The following is a 19,715-nucleotide window of genomic DNA, read 5'->3' as shown; positions in this document are numbered from 1 at the left end:
CAACTGAATTGTACTGTTACTGAAGTAATAAAAAGATCATATATCCCAGAGTTTTACTCTTTATATCCATTATAGATCTGTATGTGTATTTTGTGGAAAAAAGTTTATATAAGGCTTACTAACATTCATATTGTATCAATTTTATTTCTGTATTGCAGCAAAACTTAAGTAAAAACATGTATGTATAGAAACAGATGTGAAAAACACAAATAAAATGAAAACAAAAATTTAGGAGTGTTGGAGCAAGCACTGACAGAATCTTTCAGTCCTTTTGTTGAATCAAAAAGATATCAACATATCAAAAGGCCTTTGATGAAGCCCTGCAGCTGTGGCCTCTTCAACTCAGATTCATTCTGCTCATCATTTAATTAAATCTGGTAGTGCAGTAACCACTGCTTACACACTTTTATGTGTCTGGACCTGTTGGATGCAAATTATTATCAATATGCACATAACCCTTTTTTTCAGTTCAGTGAAGACCTGCTGAACTGAACTAAGCTGAATGTCAGGTGGATCAACATGCAACAGGAAAATGACAACTGAGTGGGATCATAACATAACATTTAACAGGTAAAAGAAGCGTGAATTTGTAATAGCTGCGACCACGTACGCGCATTCATCCATGCGTTCATACACTCATAACCTCACAAGAGTGACAGTTCATGAGTTATGAAACAGGGTGTGGGAAAAAGTGTGGGGGTGGGGCAAACAATCCCCAAGAAAATGGAACTCTGCTTGGCCTAATGACGTCTACCACAGTGTCTACAGTAACCAAGTCATGAGTTATGAAAGGGGACGTGGCAAAATGGTTTATCTGTGTGTGTGTGTGTGTGTGTGTGTGTGTGTGTGTGTGTGTGTGTGTGTCATGTTTTTATATCCCAGTGGGGACTTGAATGCACACTAACCAGTGGGGACTTGTGCCAACATGACAAAAATTGATTGCTTTAGACTTTATAAAACAAGGTTAAGACGTGGATTTAGGGTTCAGGTTACAATAAGGTTTAGGTTAAGTTAAGGTTAGGGTTAAGTTTAGGCATGTAGTTGCAATGATTAAAGTTAGGGTAAAGGGTGGGAAATGCATTATGTCAATGAGATGCTCCCAAGGGGATAGAGGAACAAACGTGTATGTGTATTTCTACAAAGTTTGGTTATGTTACATGAATCCATATAAAGATTATGGGCTTTTTTGTTACAAGCTACTCTCACACCCAGATATTTAATGAGCTGTCCTTTGACAGCCCTCCTTTTCGACAAAATCTTGTGCAAGTCCGTGAATCTATTCGGAATTTATACGCCTTTTTGTGATAAGCCACTCCCATTGTCACAACCCCTTTTACTCAATTGGCATGAACACACACACACACACACACACACACACACAGGTTTTGAAAGGGTTATAGAATTTGACATGTAATAGATGTCAGCATGAATACTTCTGGCATTGCACCGGGCTTAATGATCACAATTTGAAGAACAAAAAATGAAGAGCGGAGAAAGGAGACTGAGCTGAAAGGCCCGAGATTCACAGGAACTTGGACAGAGTCAGACGTACACATTTGGAAACATCCACTTACAATACTTTTCCAAATCATAGAGTGCAAGAGGTGGTTTGGGACTATTTCTTCTTCTGCCTGACAGCATGTTCAGCATTCACAGTGAATACACTGTACAATCAGCTCATGTGTCAGCAGATATTTACTTCAACTTGCTTCTTGATTAAGTCAGGGAAGGCACATATTTCACCTTTTATGAGACTGTGTTATGTGTAACCACCTACCCACCCTAGATTCAACATACATGTGGCCCCTTACTTTAGAATAATGGTAGAAGAATCATCATTTCTACGTTAATATTAAATTTCTATCAAGTTGCAAAGTATGACTTCCTGCTTTCTCACATCCTCTCAGTCATGCTGGTGAATAAATTAAAGATGAAAAAAACAAAATGTGTTGCTTGTTTATAACGGAGTTCCCAGGAATCACTTCCATTAAATGTGTCATTATCTGACTTGAGATCAGATAGTACAATATGTCAGACTTGTTTAACAGCTATGATACTTAGAATTAGTCAGACAGTGTTAGAGGGCTGGCATTATGTAAGGACTACCTGACTTGCCCAAGGATAAAAAATATGCACCACAAACATTGGCCGTGGTAAAGATTATCTGAGTTGAGGACAATAGGGTTGTCTACAAAATTACAACTACATTGAAAGATCGAGATGGACAATGGCATCGGAGGCGTGCGCGATGTTGGTTTCAGTTGTTTGATAGGCTGTGTCATTCATTAACAAGCGCACAAGTGGCTCACTTGCTGACGTGATAACGGATCGTGGGTGGAAACATACGGAAAAATGACAAGTTCTGTGTCTTTTAGGCGACTTTATAAAATGTACTGCTGATGGAGAAATTGGAGTAGACGGGCGAGGAGGGGGGACAGAGAGACGCGGGGCAAGCCGGTGTGTTTACCTGAGGTGTAGGCCTCTTGTGTGTCTGTGTGTGGAGAGAACAGAATTCCGAGGAAGGTGCAAAGCATATTTAAAATTTATAATAATAATGTTTGTAGTGATTAAAACCTGCTTTCACGTGGCGGTATTATATGAAAACCTGGGGGGAGGGATTATAAAATCACAATGCCTGCTCAACCATCGACCATCTGTCAGCCATCGCCGATGGACAATGGCATTGACTATCGGCCCAACCCTAAATGACAACTACGCTTGCTACTGTAAGTGCAATAAATCCTTTGCAAGTAAAAAGCCAATACGACAGCTGCTCACAAGCATAAACATGTATAAAGTGGTATATTAATCTGCTCTGTCCAGTCTTTCATTCTGTGAGTTTTATACAGCAGAGCGCGCTTGCTTGGCTAAATGCAAATTGTTACAACTTAGAAAAAAATAAAGCTGTCTGTGTGTAATCTAACTATTTAGTTTAGTTTGCCACGTACCTTAACATTTGTCAAATTCTGACCATCCCCTATTCTCTCATCCAGCGCCACCTTGAGGCAGTGAATCACATCCGCAGCAGAGGACAGCAGAATGGACTGATATCCGAATACATCATTCTTTCTAAACTTTACTTAGATTTTGATGGCATGAATGTAATTTATTTTAGTGACATTTCAGATTTTTCTTTCCAATGAGATATTATTGACTTTTTACAGTGCCGTTGCTGTTGTAAACTTTGCTGTTGCTGATCTAAAAACATATTTTAGTTATATTTAAATTATTCAATTCTGATCCTGTTATTGTTTTTTAAAATATATTTTTAAAGCAATTATTTAAAACTCAGGACTAAGGACATCTATAAGAGTAGTAGTATCGATAAAATCATAACGATACCATCCCTAAAAATTTATGATAATTTATTTATCACTCACTGTTAACGAGTCCATTTCTGAGGAGAAGGAGGGGGCATTGTCATACCATTTTTGATATGCAAGAATGTTTGTTGCTTTGCATCTATGACACACTGTGTCCTTATTCTGATTCATTTACTTTTATTATTTATAAAGATTAAACGTGACAGTAGTGAAAGAACTGTAGGGCTTTTACACCTAAAACTGTAATGAATGCAATGAAAAGGACACAAAGTTGTGAATGGAAACTGTGAGAATTGTGACCCCGAGAGGAAACCAGGAAATAAACAACGCAAGTCTCTCGTGAACATCGGAAGGGTCTGCGGCCTCCATGTTTACTTCCGTACAACAATTTGCTGCGTGTGACATCATATTATTCTTTTGCACATGCGGGCCACTTTCAGGATGTGGCCAGTTTACACTGGAGTCTGATATGGGCCAAATTTTAATAATAAATGTCAATCTGGGCAATAAATCGGAACTGAGCGTTAAGGCCTGCCGAGTGACCATAGCCTGCGGTGTGGAAGCCTTCATGTAACTAATTTTTTCAGATAATGTATGACCGTTCTGCACTCATTCGAGGTCAGTCAATGGCCACTACGCTCAAATACAAGGCACAGCACAGCATAGTAGAGTTCTATTTATGGGGCAATGATGTATTAATAATTTCCAAATTAATCCAGTTCTGTTCTTTCAGTTCATTTTAAATGAGATGATTGGATTAAAGCAGCAATTCCAGGTTGTTCTTCATTTTTATATGCAATATATTATAGTATTATAGGATATGAAATACACGTTCAGCACATAAAAGATTTTTAAAAACTCTTCCTCTAGCCCTCTCCATCTCACTTCTCTCTTTCAGTCTCTTCCAATCGCAGTTACATAATCTTAGTTTTCTTATTCATGTCAGCCAACATTGACTCGGTCAACTAGCTCAGAATACTAAGTCAAAGCTGAGTCATATAACCAGGGTCCTGTTTAATCTCTAATAGTGAGAGAATCACACATAGTGAGTGTGCATGTCTACTAATATATGTTTGTGTACATATATGCAAAACTATGTGTGTATGATCGCACTGATTAATCCAAATCTACCAGTTTTTGCAAATGAAAAGCTTGTACTCTGCGTCATGCAACGAGCACTGTTAACACAGTAGCAACAGCATCACTGCCCAAATGCTCATATGTATGCAAATCACAGACGCTCTTTTCTCCCGGGTGGAGAGCAGTGTTTGGGCTGATAAGACCTGAAGAATCCTGCTTGCTGCACAGCGGGATGACAGCTGCAATCCAAAGCCACCTCAAAGGAATGGAAGGTTACTTAAGCAAAGCTACACCCTGAAAACAAAACAATGTTAGGAAGGTATGGACCATGGACTGGGAATAAATGAAGAATAACAGGCAAAATGGCGGAGACTAATAAATGCAATCAAAGGCCATAGCCTGAGGTAGCTAATTAGTCCTATTTCACCTGAAATACCCACTAAGTAATAGCTGAAAACTCACTGTGGAGACTCACACGGAGGAGGCAGTAAGAGGGCTTTAGTTGCAAGGGGTAAACACATCGATGGACAAATCACCTCTGTATCAAGGTACTGAGAAACAGAAACATGTTTCTGACAGTGCTGAATGTAACCATCTGAACCACCTCATATTTAATTTGTATTTGCCAGACAAGTACATCTTGTATTTGGGCCACTGGGGCAGTTGGGATTTCAGGGCGTTGCTGAAGGGCATTTTGTTACAGAACTGTGTTACTTAATAATTTACCCTAAACACATTTGCACTGCTCTTGTCCAACTAACGTGATGAAAATCAGTTATTTTTGCCTTCACACTTAAAAGGCCTATATGTAGTTTTTCAGTGATATCACTTATTAATAAATCAAATTTTCCCAGCATTTTTGTCAACGGGCTGTAACCTCACTTAGAAATGAAGCACATGCCTATTTTCACTATTTTGGTATTAGGTATTGGGTCGGGATATAGCCCTGTTCGCGCTCCCAAACCTCTGTCTGACTACAGCAACAACTCAGCATCTAACAAAATGAAGTCCACTAACACTATTTCGGCACAACACCGGCTCCCAACACAACACAGACTCCAACACAAACACCACGTAAGGATAAAAACAACAATAAAGTTTTTATTTGCTGAAGCCCATCAGACCAAACGAGATTCAGATGATGTCGGGTGAAAACAGTCAACATCAGAAAGGCTGGAGTCAAGGAGAGAGTCACGTTAGCTCACCGGCTAATGCAAAGCACTTGCTAACATTTTCCGGTGCAAAGTTGTATCACTTTTCACATTACTTCACCAACTAACTCGACCCATATTACTATCCTGTGTACCACCAATATTATGTCAGTGTCGATTTAGCCTGCAAGAAATGATGTAACGGTACAAAGCAAATGTGGAGCAATTTGTTTATATTAGCCTAAACTGATGCAGGCAGGGCAGTCAGCTAACGCTACATTAGCTCGGACCTGCTGCTGTTTGCTTCATAACGTTCAATTTAGATTTATTGTTGTTTTACTGATACTCAGGTATACAGCTTCTCCACCGTATCAGTTGCTGTAACTAATGTGACCCACATAATATACGATAATGCAACATAACGGCGTAGGACAAGAACACACATGCTGTGTGAAGTGTCTCCCTGTCTGTTTATAGCCGCTGTCCAGGCGTATTGAGCCAATATGAGGCTCGCTGTGCTGTATGAAAAGTACAGAGCCGGTGTTGATCTGCCTCTGAGCCGGGAACCTTGAAGTAACAGAGCCTGAACATGTCTGGAGAAAAGCCACAGCCGGCATGCCGGTGTTTCCGTGTTTATTGTGTGATCTCTGTATGAAAGCGGTTGTGTTTAGGATTATGCTTGCTCATGAGTTCAGGCCTATGGTTACAATCTTAAAACCGCACCACTAGTGGCCGCTAATATAGTTATAATATCTAAGAGTACCATGATAAACTTTTATCCGACCAACAGCCTAAAACCCAAAGAAATTTCGATTACTGTCATGTAAGACAAAGCAGCAAAAACAGAGAATTTTTGGCATTTTTGCCTGTTCAGTGATCAATTATCAAATGTGTTGGTGATTTTCTGTCAGTCAACTAATAGACTGAACAACAAACCATTTGAGCAGTAGTATTGCTGATAAATCAAGTACATCCAACAAAATAATAACGTCATATATTCTACAACTTTGACAACTTACTTAAATAGTTTTGGGAAATGCCCACATCCGCTTTCTGGCTGAGAGTTATATCAGAAGACTGATGTCTCCTACAGTAGATGAAGCTTCCACCTGTCTGTGTTAAAAGGTAACAAAGACTGCCTACCAACCTTTGTTACCCACCTCTAAAGCTCACTGATGACAACATGTTGCATCTGGTTTGTTTTTTTGTATGAATTAAACAAAGTGTAAAAAGTTTTATGAGGGGTTATGTACTGGACTATTTCCTGGCCAGGATCAGTGCCCTCTGCTAATTACTGTCAAACAAATTATTTTTTAAAGATGCATGCTGTGTCAGACTCCAACTATGAGTCATGTGACTTGTAAACAATTGCGAGGCCTTGACCAACAATTACTGTAAGAGTGCCATCAGCTGCCTTCAAGAAAGACATGGCAAAGAGAAATGACAGAGAAAGCGGGATAGACCTACAGAGAGGGATGATATAACCACGTGAGAAGTAGAGAGTCATGCTCTGCCTAGATTAGCACCACTGTTTTTAGTTTGAGGTTCTCTACTCCCACACTCTCCCTCTCTTCTGCCTATTTCCCTCCATCCCACCGTTCTTGCATTCATCCACCCATCAATCATCAATCATTCTTCCAGCTATCCATCTATCCATCATTCATCCATCCACAGCCCTCCAGCAAACCCCACCAAAGCTCCCCAGTTGGACCACTGAGGCAGAGAGGAAGTACTGGCATCAGCACCACCAGTCGCAGCCACCTGTTCTCCCCTCGTTGAAATCCCCCTCTCCTGTTACATAAAGAGACACTTCCACTGTTGCAATGCAGCATCAGATGCTGTTGTGCAACAGCATTAAAAATACCTCAGGGTCAGCGAGGAGGAAAGTTGAAAACAGGAGTTATTCAGATGGGGAGAATACAAAAACAGAGTCGTGAGTGTGGGTGTGTCTGTCACTTGAAGGTGAGAGTACACAATTCAACCCTTGCTTTATATGTAGTGTGCCTTTGTGAAGCTGAAAGGCAATCTGTAATCTGCTTTGTGAGACGACATTTTTCACGTGCATTTATCACGTTTCCTCACATGTGCACATGCAGGGGCATTTATTCAACAGCTATCTTAGGCTCTGTCAACACACTGCCTTTATGAAGCAGACATGACTCTCAATTAACCTCCTGTCATACTGCACCACATAACCAAACTTGTTACAAAAGCTGCTGTATGTTGGTAATGAATGTGTCAGTATATCTGAGAGACAGTTGCTGATACTGTGCATACAAATAAATAGTCATGTATATTTAATATGAAAGTATAGTAAGCAACTGCTATGTCTCTGGCTGAAAACCAATTTCCATCCACATATCATCGTGTTCCTTTCAAATTAAAGCTAGGGTAGGCAATTTATTCCAGAAGCTTTTTTTGCTGTATTTGCTGAAATTCTCTTTACATCCTGACAGCAATCAAGAAATCAAATGCTCTGACACAAAAGTAAAAAAAATCCATTATCTGTAGCTTTAGCAGGAATATTAATAGCATGTCCAATCATTTAATTCGGTCTGAATGAAAAGGCTGCCTGTCTACCTTCCTATCTGCGTGCACTCTGACGTGAGTGTGCATGGAAATGTCTTTTGGGGAAGTGGCTTTGGAGGGAGGCCTGTAGGGATGGGGTAGGATTTTTTTTGTTTGGATGCTTTGAAAATGTAGCTGTCTCTTGCTAGTTCTCCAACACTGCCTAGCCCAGCTTTAATGACTGCATATTTACAACTATTGCAGTGCCTTAGCTGTTGTTAAAAAAACACCTCTAATCCTAAACATATCCCCCTCATAGCAAGGCACAATGTAATAGAGTCTTAAGTCTGTTGTCAACATACCCAGTTTTGTAGATACTCCCCTTAATTCCGAGCAGAAAGCCACACTAATGCTCCTGCTGCTGTTGGAGGTAGTGCTCAAGCTTAGGGTGTAATAATACTGGCTACAATTGAATAAGAACTACCACACTCACAAAAACACTAAAAATCTCTCAGCTAAATTAAGCCCCCCTCAAATGTTTCCATTATACCATCATCACAGTTTGTCAACAATTGGGACTATTTGGAGTTAAAATTTTGCCATAAATGAGAACAAATCCTTTTGTATTGAACTCAGCAAATCATTCCATTCCATTAAGTCCCCAAAAGTACCCTTGTTATGCCTTTGCAAATAATTACACCCAATCAAATACAGTCAGAGCAGAGAAGCCAATCAGCATTTGGGATGCATTCTCCACAGTATTCTCGAAGTGATCGTGAAACAATTTGGTGTATGGTTTTCACGGTTTATGCCCATAAGAACAGTGAAGCAGTACATCAGGCCAATTGGTCGTTGGAGAAGGATTGTCTTGTTAATGAAGTGTGGAGTGGAGCCACTGAGGGTTGTGTATGTCACCAGATTTACAGCGCAGTGGCCCTCTGATTCCCTACAGCTGTAAAACAATGAGGAGGTGATTGGAGTAAATTACACTGCAGTTGTCAACCTCGCGACTGCTTAGAGCCATTTGATGGTGTCTCTCTCTTACAAATTGTCTCTCATCTGTGCCCTTGCTCACACGTGAACACACAAATACAGACATTTTCCTCCTATCCTCCCACACTGTCTGAAATTCTGTCTGCCATTTGTTTTTTTTAAATGTGAAGACACAACACAGGTACATGACCAACAAGTAATTAAGTGGTAATTGGTCTTTCTTGTCACTGTCTTTTCCTGCTCTCTTGTCGCCGAAACAGTCATCATGCAAAGACCAGTGTCTGACAAAATACTAACAAAATACACATTTTACATTCAGTGTCACATAGACAAACGGAAGCAAACACATTCCTTCTCTCTATCTCATGTAGAGAGTTGTTTTCTGCAGCCTGCTCAGGTGAAGGCCAAACAGCATCAAACGCTGTGATGTGATATGTGTGAGCAAAAACCAGATAAGTGTTTTATTCAAATTCTGTAGCCAAGGACAAACAGCGGAATGAGTAGCTATGACATTTAAAAAAACTGCCATTTTAATTAGGCATGAAGTCTAATGGTGACTTTATTTTATCGTCAAATTGCTATAAAGAAGATGACTAAAACCAGCAATGAAACTGTCCTAATAACAAGCACTGTCTGTGGAGCAACAACCTGACACTGGTGGAAAGTAACTACGTGAATTTACTCAGTACTGAATTCAATACAATTTACATTATTCCATTTTATGCTACCTTACAGTACTACTTTGGGGGAAATACAATATATTTACAGGTATGTATACACACACACATATATATAGTACTTTTCAGTAGTACTTTTCCTTTAGCTTTAGCTACTACTACTATGGAGGGTTTACTTTATTCTGAAACAATTCTGCAACTGTATTTTTGATTTCTGGAGAGAAGATCTGTGTCACTGAACATGCTTCCGGACATAAGACCAATTTGACTATAAATGTGTTTTTAATGTGTATTGGACTGCATGGCCCAGGGACATAAACTCCATCAGGATTGGGCTGCACAGACAAAGACATGCCAACATTGCTCTTTTTATCACAGAGTATTTCATTACCTGTATACAATTAAATAGCCAGTGTTGCCAGATGAGTAGTTTTCCAACCAAGTGGGCAACTTTCTATTTAATTGAGAGGGTCAAAAAATTAGGCAAATGTCATATGAGCAGTAGTGGGTACTAAAGAGTTACAAGTGACGCACGCACATGAGTAAAAAACGATTTTTTTAAGGAAAGGTAATTTTTCATATTTGTCTTTTTTTAACTCCATTTCTGCTCTTACTCATGTGCTTTTTTGAGCCAGTAATCTGCTTTTTATTTAGCTACATTTATACACCAGTGTGTGACGTCTACTTCGCTGAACTTTAGTGATGGTGTCCACACAGACTGCGTTGCTGCTGCTATCTGAAAATATTTCACAATAAAAGGGAACTGTTAACAAATGAAGGGATTCTGCCCACAGGAACGCTATATAGCTTTTATTTTGACACACCATGGCTGCTCATGTGGGCTGTGTGGGTGCTCTAACCTGTTAACATGGGCAGCGAAATGAAAAGCAAGAGGTTCTGCGATGCACAGATGCTGCAAAGGTAGCCAGTGTGTAAAATAGTTCACCTAATGATCGGATTTCAGAAAGAAAATCCCACAGGAAACTGTTTTGCCTTTACAAACAAATGTTCAATGCAACATGTAAAGAAACTTTACTGCTACTATTAATTATTATGTTTATTATCTTATTTTATTATTATTTTTGTCCACATTAGAAGCGCTACAGAGAAAAGACGTGAGAAAAGACAAAGAAGTGGGGATGTAAATATTTTTAGCAAGGTCATTTAATTTGTCCACTCTGGGACAGATAGGGAAATGGAGAAAGACAAAGGTAGGTGAGAAGGAGTAGAGAGGAAGAGATGGAGTAAGAGTAGGACAACGTATCTCAATTGTTTAGGCTATACAATAGCCAAAAGGCTATAGGCTCTTATTTGTTTGATTAGCCTGCCTGCGTTACATTAAAAAATGAAACGTTTTATTATATTGCACCAGCCTGCACACCCTAAACATATTAAAATGAAAATTTACTTATTAACCTTTTTTACTTTGATTTGAATAGGTTTCTTAAACGGTAACTTTCACTTGAATAATTTTTTATAGGAGTAATTGTACTTTTACTTGAGTATAGATTTTCAGTATTCACCCACCCCTTCATATGAATGAAAACTTTTAACATTTAATGAATAATCTAAAAGACTTATTTTACTCCTAATATAAATGTACTATTATTGTAACCTTGGTTTGGAGTTAGGCTAATGATTCTGATCGGAGACAATTGGGCTCACTTGTCCCACTGTAATTCTGATGACATGGCTGAGCGTCGTAACAGGGAAAATCCATTCCAAAAAGGAAAATGTTTCAGCTTCTTAATATAGAACGGTGAGAAATAGCTTTCTGCTTAAAGTGGCACATGGGAGAACGATGGTGGGGGTGTATAAAATTACATAATCTGAATTAAAAACCACAGACAAACCATCACATTTGCACGTACACACACCGATAAGTAATTCATAAAATTTAAATTATACAGACACAATGGACGCAGTGTGCCTCTAAAATAGAATAAAGCTATAGGTGCTATGTGATACTGTATGTCTCCCTGAGCTTTTTGTGCCATCAGTTATAAGAAGCAAAGGGAAAGAAAAAGAAGCAAGAGGGAAAGATGATAAATGCAAAAGAGAGGAGGAATAATGGAAGAAAAAAGTAAAACGCGGGGATTAAAAATAGAGAAAAACATAAGTGTAAGTGATGAATATGTAAGGAAACTGGAAGCACCTGCCTGAAATCAAAAATTGTGACACAACAAGGTAGAAGGGAGAAATAAGGGAGATAACTGGGAGGTAGCAGAGTAAAGCATTTCTGATTAATTTATGTATGAGAATGTGAGAATATGTGAATTTCTGAATTACGTCATGAGCCCGATCCAGATGCCAGAAGGGAGGTGTCTAATGGAAGAGATAAATTAGAGTGGGGAGGAGGCGAGAGGTACCAGGGGGAGATTGAATGGTGAATAGATATGAGACCAATGGAGGGGATGAGGCGTGGGCGAGTGCAACAGAGTCTGATAGACAGCCAAGAATAGAAGACTAATTAATAGTCAAAAACTGCAGGCAGGCAGGTGTGGAGAGAAAACCACAACAGGGGGGAAGAAAGTAGTGATGGATGGCTCTACCTACCTACAGCTTCACATATTGCACTATTGTGTAGTGAGGGGGAGGGAAAGGAATATGAATGGTTAACAGACACACACAGTGGTGAGGGGTGGGGTGGAGGGGTGAGAGATAGAAACAGAGATTAAGCCAGACTGAGAGCAAGAGCGAGAGAGAAACTTATTATCTAATGTGAGAAGAGGGTTTCCTAGGAGATTTGACATGAATAACCTACACGAGAAATTTGCTCACGCACACTGCTGCTGTTTCTCTGAGGAAAGCAATCAAGTTAAACCGCAAACAAAGTTTAATTACTCAAATGGCTTATTACACCGCCATCACCCTCGCACACAGTGTTCAACAAACACAGTCCCGACCTTGAAAGTTTGCCATGGGTGTGGTTTAGACCACATGCTGTCGGACAAAAGACAAACACACATATGCACTATGAAGCCTATGCAGCTCCCCATCCACCAACACACAACAGTGAGAAAAGATATCAATCTTCTAGTCACTATCTGTCCATCTAAGTCTCACCATGTGTGTGCGACAGTGAAGCGCCTCTGCTTGTGGATGTTGTTGTTGAGCAGCATGCGGCGAAGCAGTCGTGGCGAGTTGCGTGGAGAAAGGCGGGGGGAAATGGAGGAGGGCGACCGCCGGTGTCCCCTTGGCCTCTCCGGCTGCAGCAGGTTCTCCCGCAGGATCTTCACCAGGTCTTCATTCAGGCCGGAGTGTTTGGGCATGGGGGGCACTGCCAGGGTGTCCTGGTGGGTCACCCCCATGCCTGCCTGCTGGGCCATGCCTGCCCCCGGCGTCACCACCACCACCAGAACCAGAACCAGCCAAATCAATGAACAGTAAATGCAGCCAAGATAGATCAGAGATAAAGCAACACACGCACTAAATGGACGCTTCCTTTCTCTCCGTCAGAGTCCAAGGATTTCCTAAAAATTTTGGAATCTGTAACAAATCCATCCAAAAATCCCCTGGGTGATAAACTGAAAAGCTCTGCTTGTAATTCCTCACACCAGAAGCTCCATCTGTATAAAAGCAGGGGATATAAAAGAGAAGAAAATCCCTGTTGTTTTTCCTCCTTTCCGTCTTCTAAGGAGCCAGCAGATGAACAGAAGCACTGAGGGCTGCTGCCTTCGACTGCTCTGCAACACTGGATGTCTGCTGTGAAAGTGCAAAGGAGAAGATGAGGGGAGGATGGAAGGAGAGAGGGAGGGCGGGATGAAAAAAAAACAAACAGGGAATTCCGTCTATTCCAGCCCTTTCTCCCCCAGGCCTGCAGGCGAACTCAACACACTCCAGTGAAATCGAGCCCAGCAAGAGTTGAGCTGAACTAATTCAGTCTATTCCAGCCCATTCTAGCCCAGCTCTGTCTGGTAAACGCCAAAAGAGACCCGTGTTGGTTCACCAGTAAAAATCCCTAGCCCAGTCCGACTCAATCCAGTAAGGCTTGGTTGAGTTCTGTTCTATCGAGTCGAAGCAATTCATCCTTTCTTCCTCTCCCTACACAGAGAGACTGACTGCTGACTGCAGCCAGTTTATAAGCTACTGATCCTTCGGAGCTGAGCAGAGTGTGAGCATGTGTGTGTGTGAGTGTGTGTGTGAGTGTGAGTGTGTGTGTGTGTGTGTGAGTGTGTGAGTGTACACAAAAGAGAGGAGGAAAACGGGGAGGTATGAAGAGAGATAGGGTAAGCTTGAGTAACACTGTGCAAAAATGTTGCATGCCTCAATGCGCCTGAGAGTCGAGGCACATGCATCTGTGAGGGTGCATTTCTCGTTGCAGCAGATCGCACTAAAAGCACTTATTAGTTTTTGAGTAATCCTCGATATTGACTCAGCTTGAGAGGACAGCCCTAGGAACAGCAAATGACGCAATGTGTATACCTGTGTACATGACCACAAATTTGCATTTGCATTTTACTAATATTAGCCTATCCTTAAAAACGTAGCTGTAGGTGTCTAGGCGTAACTCTTTCACTGTAATATTCTTATATCCAGCTTCTACAAGCGCCCTGCAGCACACACACATCACCTAAATCTTCAGCAGTCAACAGGAGAAGCGTTTAACTTTTGATCACTTAATCATCCCAATACAAATGCAAAAACATAGAATTCATTCCATTATTAGTTTGTCTTCGGCTGTTTTCTAGCATATATACTCAAAGAGCACATATTAAGCTCTAGCTTAACATACAGTAAGCTACTCACTCACTTTTAGTTTAGCATATTAGAATGCTAACATTTGTTCTCGTAAAACACAAAGTTCAGCTGAGGCTGGTGGAAATGTCATTACTTAGCATGTTTAGCATGTAGGTAGCATGTTTGTTTTTTTCATTTCAGTCAACATTTACATAAACAAAAATGTCAACCTGTCGGAGGCACTACATGAAAAGTAAGCAATCACCAAAGTCAAAGGATTCTTCCTTTGGGGACCATGAATGGGCTACAAGTTTAGCATGTTATTTAACCCGCAAGGAGACTCGCATGTCACTTTGGTAAACTCGGAATATTATGGAGAAGTATGATATAACTTTTCTTACTGGCATCTCATCTAGTTGTAGTTATTAAGTATTACAGTAAATAATTTTGAAAGGAAAATGCAAATATATTTATATCTTAACTAGTGCTGGGCAACAATTAAAATTTTTAATCGCGATTAATCGTATGATTTTCTTGCGATTAACTGCACTGTTACGCGCAAAATTCAATAATGAATTCTAAAGTAGTGTATTGCGTACTTGTAATTTAAATGTACTGCTATATAGCCTACATAAAAGTGCAATAACATGTGGTTTGAAAACACTTTAAACAAATAATGGGCTTTTTACCATCAGTATTCCCGTTACACAGCAGCAATAAAATATTACCTAAACCTATACCAATAACCTAAACATTAATGTAATCAAATCAAATATTAAACCAAAGCTATTTGCCACTGCCAGGGCATTACCTTTTATCTAGCTTGTTAAAACAAGTTACCATCAGAGTCCAGTTTTCTTATATATTTTTTTCTGAACGGGTATTAGCATCAGGTATCTTTTATCAGGGAGCAGCAGAAATACTATGTTCAGTAGGGTTGGGACGATGGCAGGGGCGGGAGTGTAGCGGTCGTCTTATGTGCATGTGTTCACTCGCACAGACTTCACTTGGTTAAAAACTCGAAATGACGTTACAAGTCGTGGTGGATATTTTACAAGCACGGACCAGGTAACGTTAAAGCAACATTGAACACACAGTTTGCAGATGTTGGTTTGGGTTGTTTGAGTTGTTTGATAGGCTGCGTCATTAACAAGCAAGTGACTCACCTGCTGCCGTGATAACGGATCACGGGTGGAAAAATACGGACAAGAGATGACAGAGTAGTATGCGGAAACATCCCTCCACTGGGTTTGGGTGGGTGATTTGCAGTTACTGTTCACAGATTTGGTTGTGTTTGTCATTGTTGTCACACATAGGTTGGGGCTCCTGTAAAAAGGATGGTAGATTTGCGGGAGCTGAACCTCCAGACACACTACCTCTGATGGAAACTCCTGGCTGACAGGTAAAAAGAAATGATTGCAGATACTATGTATTATACAGGAAGCACATCTGTCTACTCCCATGCTCCTCTATAGTCTGGAAATTCTATAAAATCCATTTCAATGAATTGGAAAAATGCGTGTGACATTTAATTTAATTTTTTTGAAGCTGTAAAGGTTAGTGCCATTGGCCTGTCAACATCATCAAAATGCAACCCTCAGTCAAAGGCAAGCTGTGGCAGTCAGACACTTCCAACGATGACAGCAACGAAGAGCTGTCGGCCTTCATTTGACAGCTTGAAATTCATCATCACCTTACAATAGTGAAAGGAGATGAATGCCATTTTTTGAGCAAATATTTTGTCTTTCTCTCACATGTTTAACACACATCATTACTGTCATTCTATCCCACTCCTTGTCCTCTCTTTCCTTTCCTCTTTTTGGCTACCTCTTACTGATCAACTCTTTTTCGGAACCCCTCCCCGTTGTTGCTCGTGACGTCTATGAGCACTTCCCCTTGGTTACCAGGGGCAACGTGGATGGAGAGGGACAAGTGGATTTGTCAAAAACTAAAGGGAGAAGGAATAAAAGCAAGAAAAGGGAATTCAATCTGCAGGGCAAAACTGTAATACATGCAAACACTCCAACAGACCCACACCTCACAAACACTATACATGCACTGATAATGCAAATGAAAGCACAATGTGCACCTGGCACATTTACTTTTTTACTTTTTTAAATGTCTGTTTTTTTAACAAAGAAAAGGACTCTAAATGACGACTGCTAAACAACAAGTATAGTGGTTGTGTTTTTTGTTACAGTCTCCAGCAAATAATCTGATACTTTATCACTGGAATCAAAAACAGTGGGAATGAGCTGTAGACTTTCCCCACACAGAGTGGGCACAAAAGCATGAACACTTGACAGTGTAAAGTAATCCAATAGCCATCCAAAAAATACTTAATCCAATATCTTGCAGTCCAAAAAACACACACCCATGGCATCAGAACATTACAGGCTTTATAGGTGGTATTGCTTAGTGTAGGTGTTGATGATATAGTCTCAAGCCTTGTGCATTATGTACTAGCTACAGGATATAGATATACAGATGGATGATTCATACCTGATGAGCAGACAATAAGATAAAAGAGCACATACTGTAACTTCACCGTACGTACAGAAGAAAACTGAATATCAGAGTATTTAGATTTGTTTCTATGCCCTAGATACATAATTCAGCTCTGACTTAGTTTTTGACAAATGTTTTGTCTGAATGCATTTATTTCCCATTTCTCTTCTCTGTAAAACAAAAGCCTGAGTGAAAAATGAGGCAGGCACACTGTCAACTTAAATAATACAGCAAATCAGTTAAATGTGTGGTCTTGATGGGTGAATGTGAATCCATTGCCCACAAGCACCTTGCAAAATACTGTTAAATCTGGACAGATTGGATGCCTTTCTTTTGGCAGCACGCAGCATGCCATCACCTCACAGAGGAGTCTGGGTTGCTTTGGCAAAGGGTTTTTCATGTGACACCTGACTGTCAAATCAGTGCACTTAGATCTTATGTTAAGGATGTCTAAGATGACTAAGATTTATTAAATGTACCCGTTGCTATAGTTACCACTTATATAAATTCAACGGTCTAGATAACATGTGAATGGTGATGGGACAGTGCTGAAATACTATTGAAATATTATTTAGTGGGAGGAGAGGGGGTGGCAAGCAGTTTAAGAGCTGACAACCTGAAAGGGTGGCTTTAATGAGGGTTTCTCTACAGTTCAATATAGACCTTTGCAAGCCATTATATTACTGACAGACACAATGCATCCAAAACCTTAATGCAGCTCTGTCTCCATCAAGTGGACACCTTCTGCCACTATGAGATTCAATGACTGGTCCGGGATATAAGCAGTGTGGTTAGAACTGGTTAGAACTGTGTGCGTTCTCTTTTTTCTTCTTCTTGTAGTGTGCTTTTTGTGCATTTACATTTAGTCTATGCTTTTACTGCTGTGCAGCATACATGATTAAGTCAACACCATCAGATCAAATGAACATGAACTGCATAGCAATAATCGCTGCCTCCTTCCTGATAAATTGGTAGCAAATATTCATGCTTATATACCAGTAAACCAAAAAAAAAACTAACTGGGAGTTCACATACATCAGAAAAGTCAGGGACCTCCACCAGGGGCCATCCTGGTTCCACAGCTGCTCAAAATTTATTTTATCCCTAAATATCTTGGTACAGATACAAAATTTCAATATAAAAACTATTACTAAAAAAGCACCTTCATCATCATATCATATTATTGTAGAAGATAGTATTAGTACTACTAAAAAAATGTTATTTAGGTACCCAGGCTACAGCTGCTTTTAGTCTTTGTAAACTATGGGGAAATAATTTATTAGTTTTGAACTGATAGTAAACAGATTGTTTCTATTAGAAATTAATTTAAATATCAATTGCAGCTATCACACACCCATCATTCATCCTGACACTGTGATTACTGATATTATGTCTGTATGCTGTTTCATGCAGCAACATAAAATAAACATCCTCACAGCACAGAATTAATTTTGTATACCTGACCAATAGATGGCAGCATTTGTTTAAAAATGTTTTCTAGTTACCAGAAACATGCAGACCACTACATACTGGTTTATATAAAGCATGTAGAGGACAGTTAGTGTGTCCCCAACCTGCGAGGACCAACAGTGACGTTTCTGCAGTTACACCTCTGTTAGCCTTTGATACAAAATCCACTTTGTTCTGGGCTCATCTCCATCTTAGGCCATGAGGGGTCACTAAATCTATGATTTCCTGAGAATCTCAGTTATATCAAATGCCATTTTTAACATGACGACGCAGTGCTGTTCAGAAAAAGATGTTTTCCTCCTTTTGAGCAGTGACATTTTTCTTTATAGTTTTAACATTTAAGGAGCTCTCACTTCGGATGAGTCACAGCCCGCGGTGAAAGCAGTTGGCCTTGTGAATGCAAAATGGAGGCAGTCCACTCTTCTAGGGGGAAAAAAGTAGGAAACAAACTGTACATTCAGTGTGAATTATCAGCACCACTCACAGCTTTTTTAAAGATAGACAGTCCTCAAATGAACCATGGTTCTACGTCGCTGTTCAACTCCAACGTACATCACAAAAAAAACAGCACTGCCCCACAAGAGAGAGAGCTGAATATTCAAGTGAGCAAAACAAAACCTGTTTGTAGGTATAACTTCAAAACAAAACCCTTTGAAACAAACTGGAACAGTACTGAATTTGGAGGTACAGTATGCCTTTCTACGATGAACTGTTCTATTTTTTCGTTTTATTCATGAACTTGAGGGATCTGGTTTTGCGTGTGAAACTCTGGACCGCAAGTACATTGTCTATACCCGTCTCTCTTTTTGATTCTCCTTCTACCTAAGTAAAACAAGATTTCTTAACCTACTTTTCCTGTTTATTTCAATCCTCATATTTCTACTTGCTATGCCTCCTCTCCCTATTATCCAAACACAGCTTCCTGCTGACGTGTGTCTCTCAGCCACTGTGAGGTTATGCCATGGACAGTTAGTTGCCTAGCACAGCTGTCATAGTGACCTTGACAAGGACAGTGGTCTCATTCACTCCCTCCCACGGATGATCAAAGGTCACACCCTCTCCCCTTCTGGCCTAAAAAAAACACACACACTTGTTCACACATTCTGGCACATTCACAAACATGAACTAAATTGAGTGTGGCTGTGGTAGAGCTGGCTTACTCTGTAAATAATAGGCAGCCAGTGTTACAGTTTGAGATGTGAAGATTTAAAAATTATCTGATCTGCCTGTGGGCACTTAATAAGCTATGGGTTATGTTTCACATTCATCATTATGAAATCAAGTGCACTGATGCTTTCTAAACCCAACAACAACATTTTAGATAT

At 40.0% G+C, this 19,715-nt stretch overlaps 1 protein-coding gene across 5 annotated transcripts in view; it reads right to left on the bottom strand.

The window, feature by feature from the left end:
* Positions 1-19,715, bottom strand: part of pde4d (phosphodiesterase 4D, cAMP-specific) — a 207,137-nt gene that overhangs the window by 97,425 nt on the left and 89,997 nt on the right. Inside the window, exon 1 of one of the 5 annotated variants that reach the window (XM_038703073.1) lies at positions 12,799-13,678. The exons of the other annotated variants lie outside the window; for them this stretch is intronic. Coding sequence (XP_038559001.1) covers positions 12,799-13,061 — 263 coding nt within the window. The 5' untranslated portion in view covers positions 13,062-13,678. Of the gene's footprint in view, positions 1-12,798; positions 13,679-19,715 lie in introns of those variants that run through there. 5 annotated transcript variants of the gene reach the window in all.

This window comes from Micropterus salmoides, unplaced genomic scaffold, assembly GCF_014851395.1.
Source record: "Micropterus salmoides isolate LMB-PRFRI ecotype aquatic unplaced genomic scaffold, ASM1485139v1 Ms_hic_scaffold_7, whole genome shotgun sequence".
In the NCBI taxonomy this organism is placed as follows: domain Eukaryota; kingdom Metazoa; phylum Chordata; class Actinopteri; order Centrarchiformes; family Centrarchidae; genus Micropterus; species Micropterus salmoides.
The sequence above is the reverse complement of the archived record's forward strand: the minus strand, read 5'-3'. Positions and strand labels throughout refer to the sequence as shown.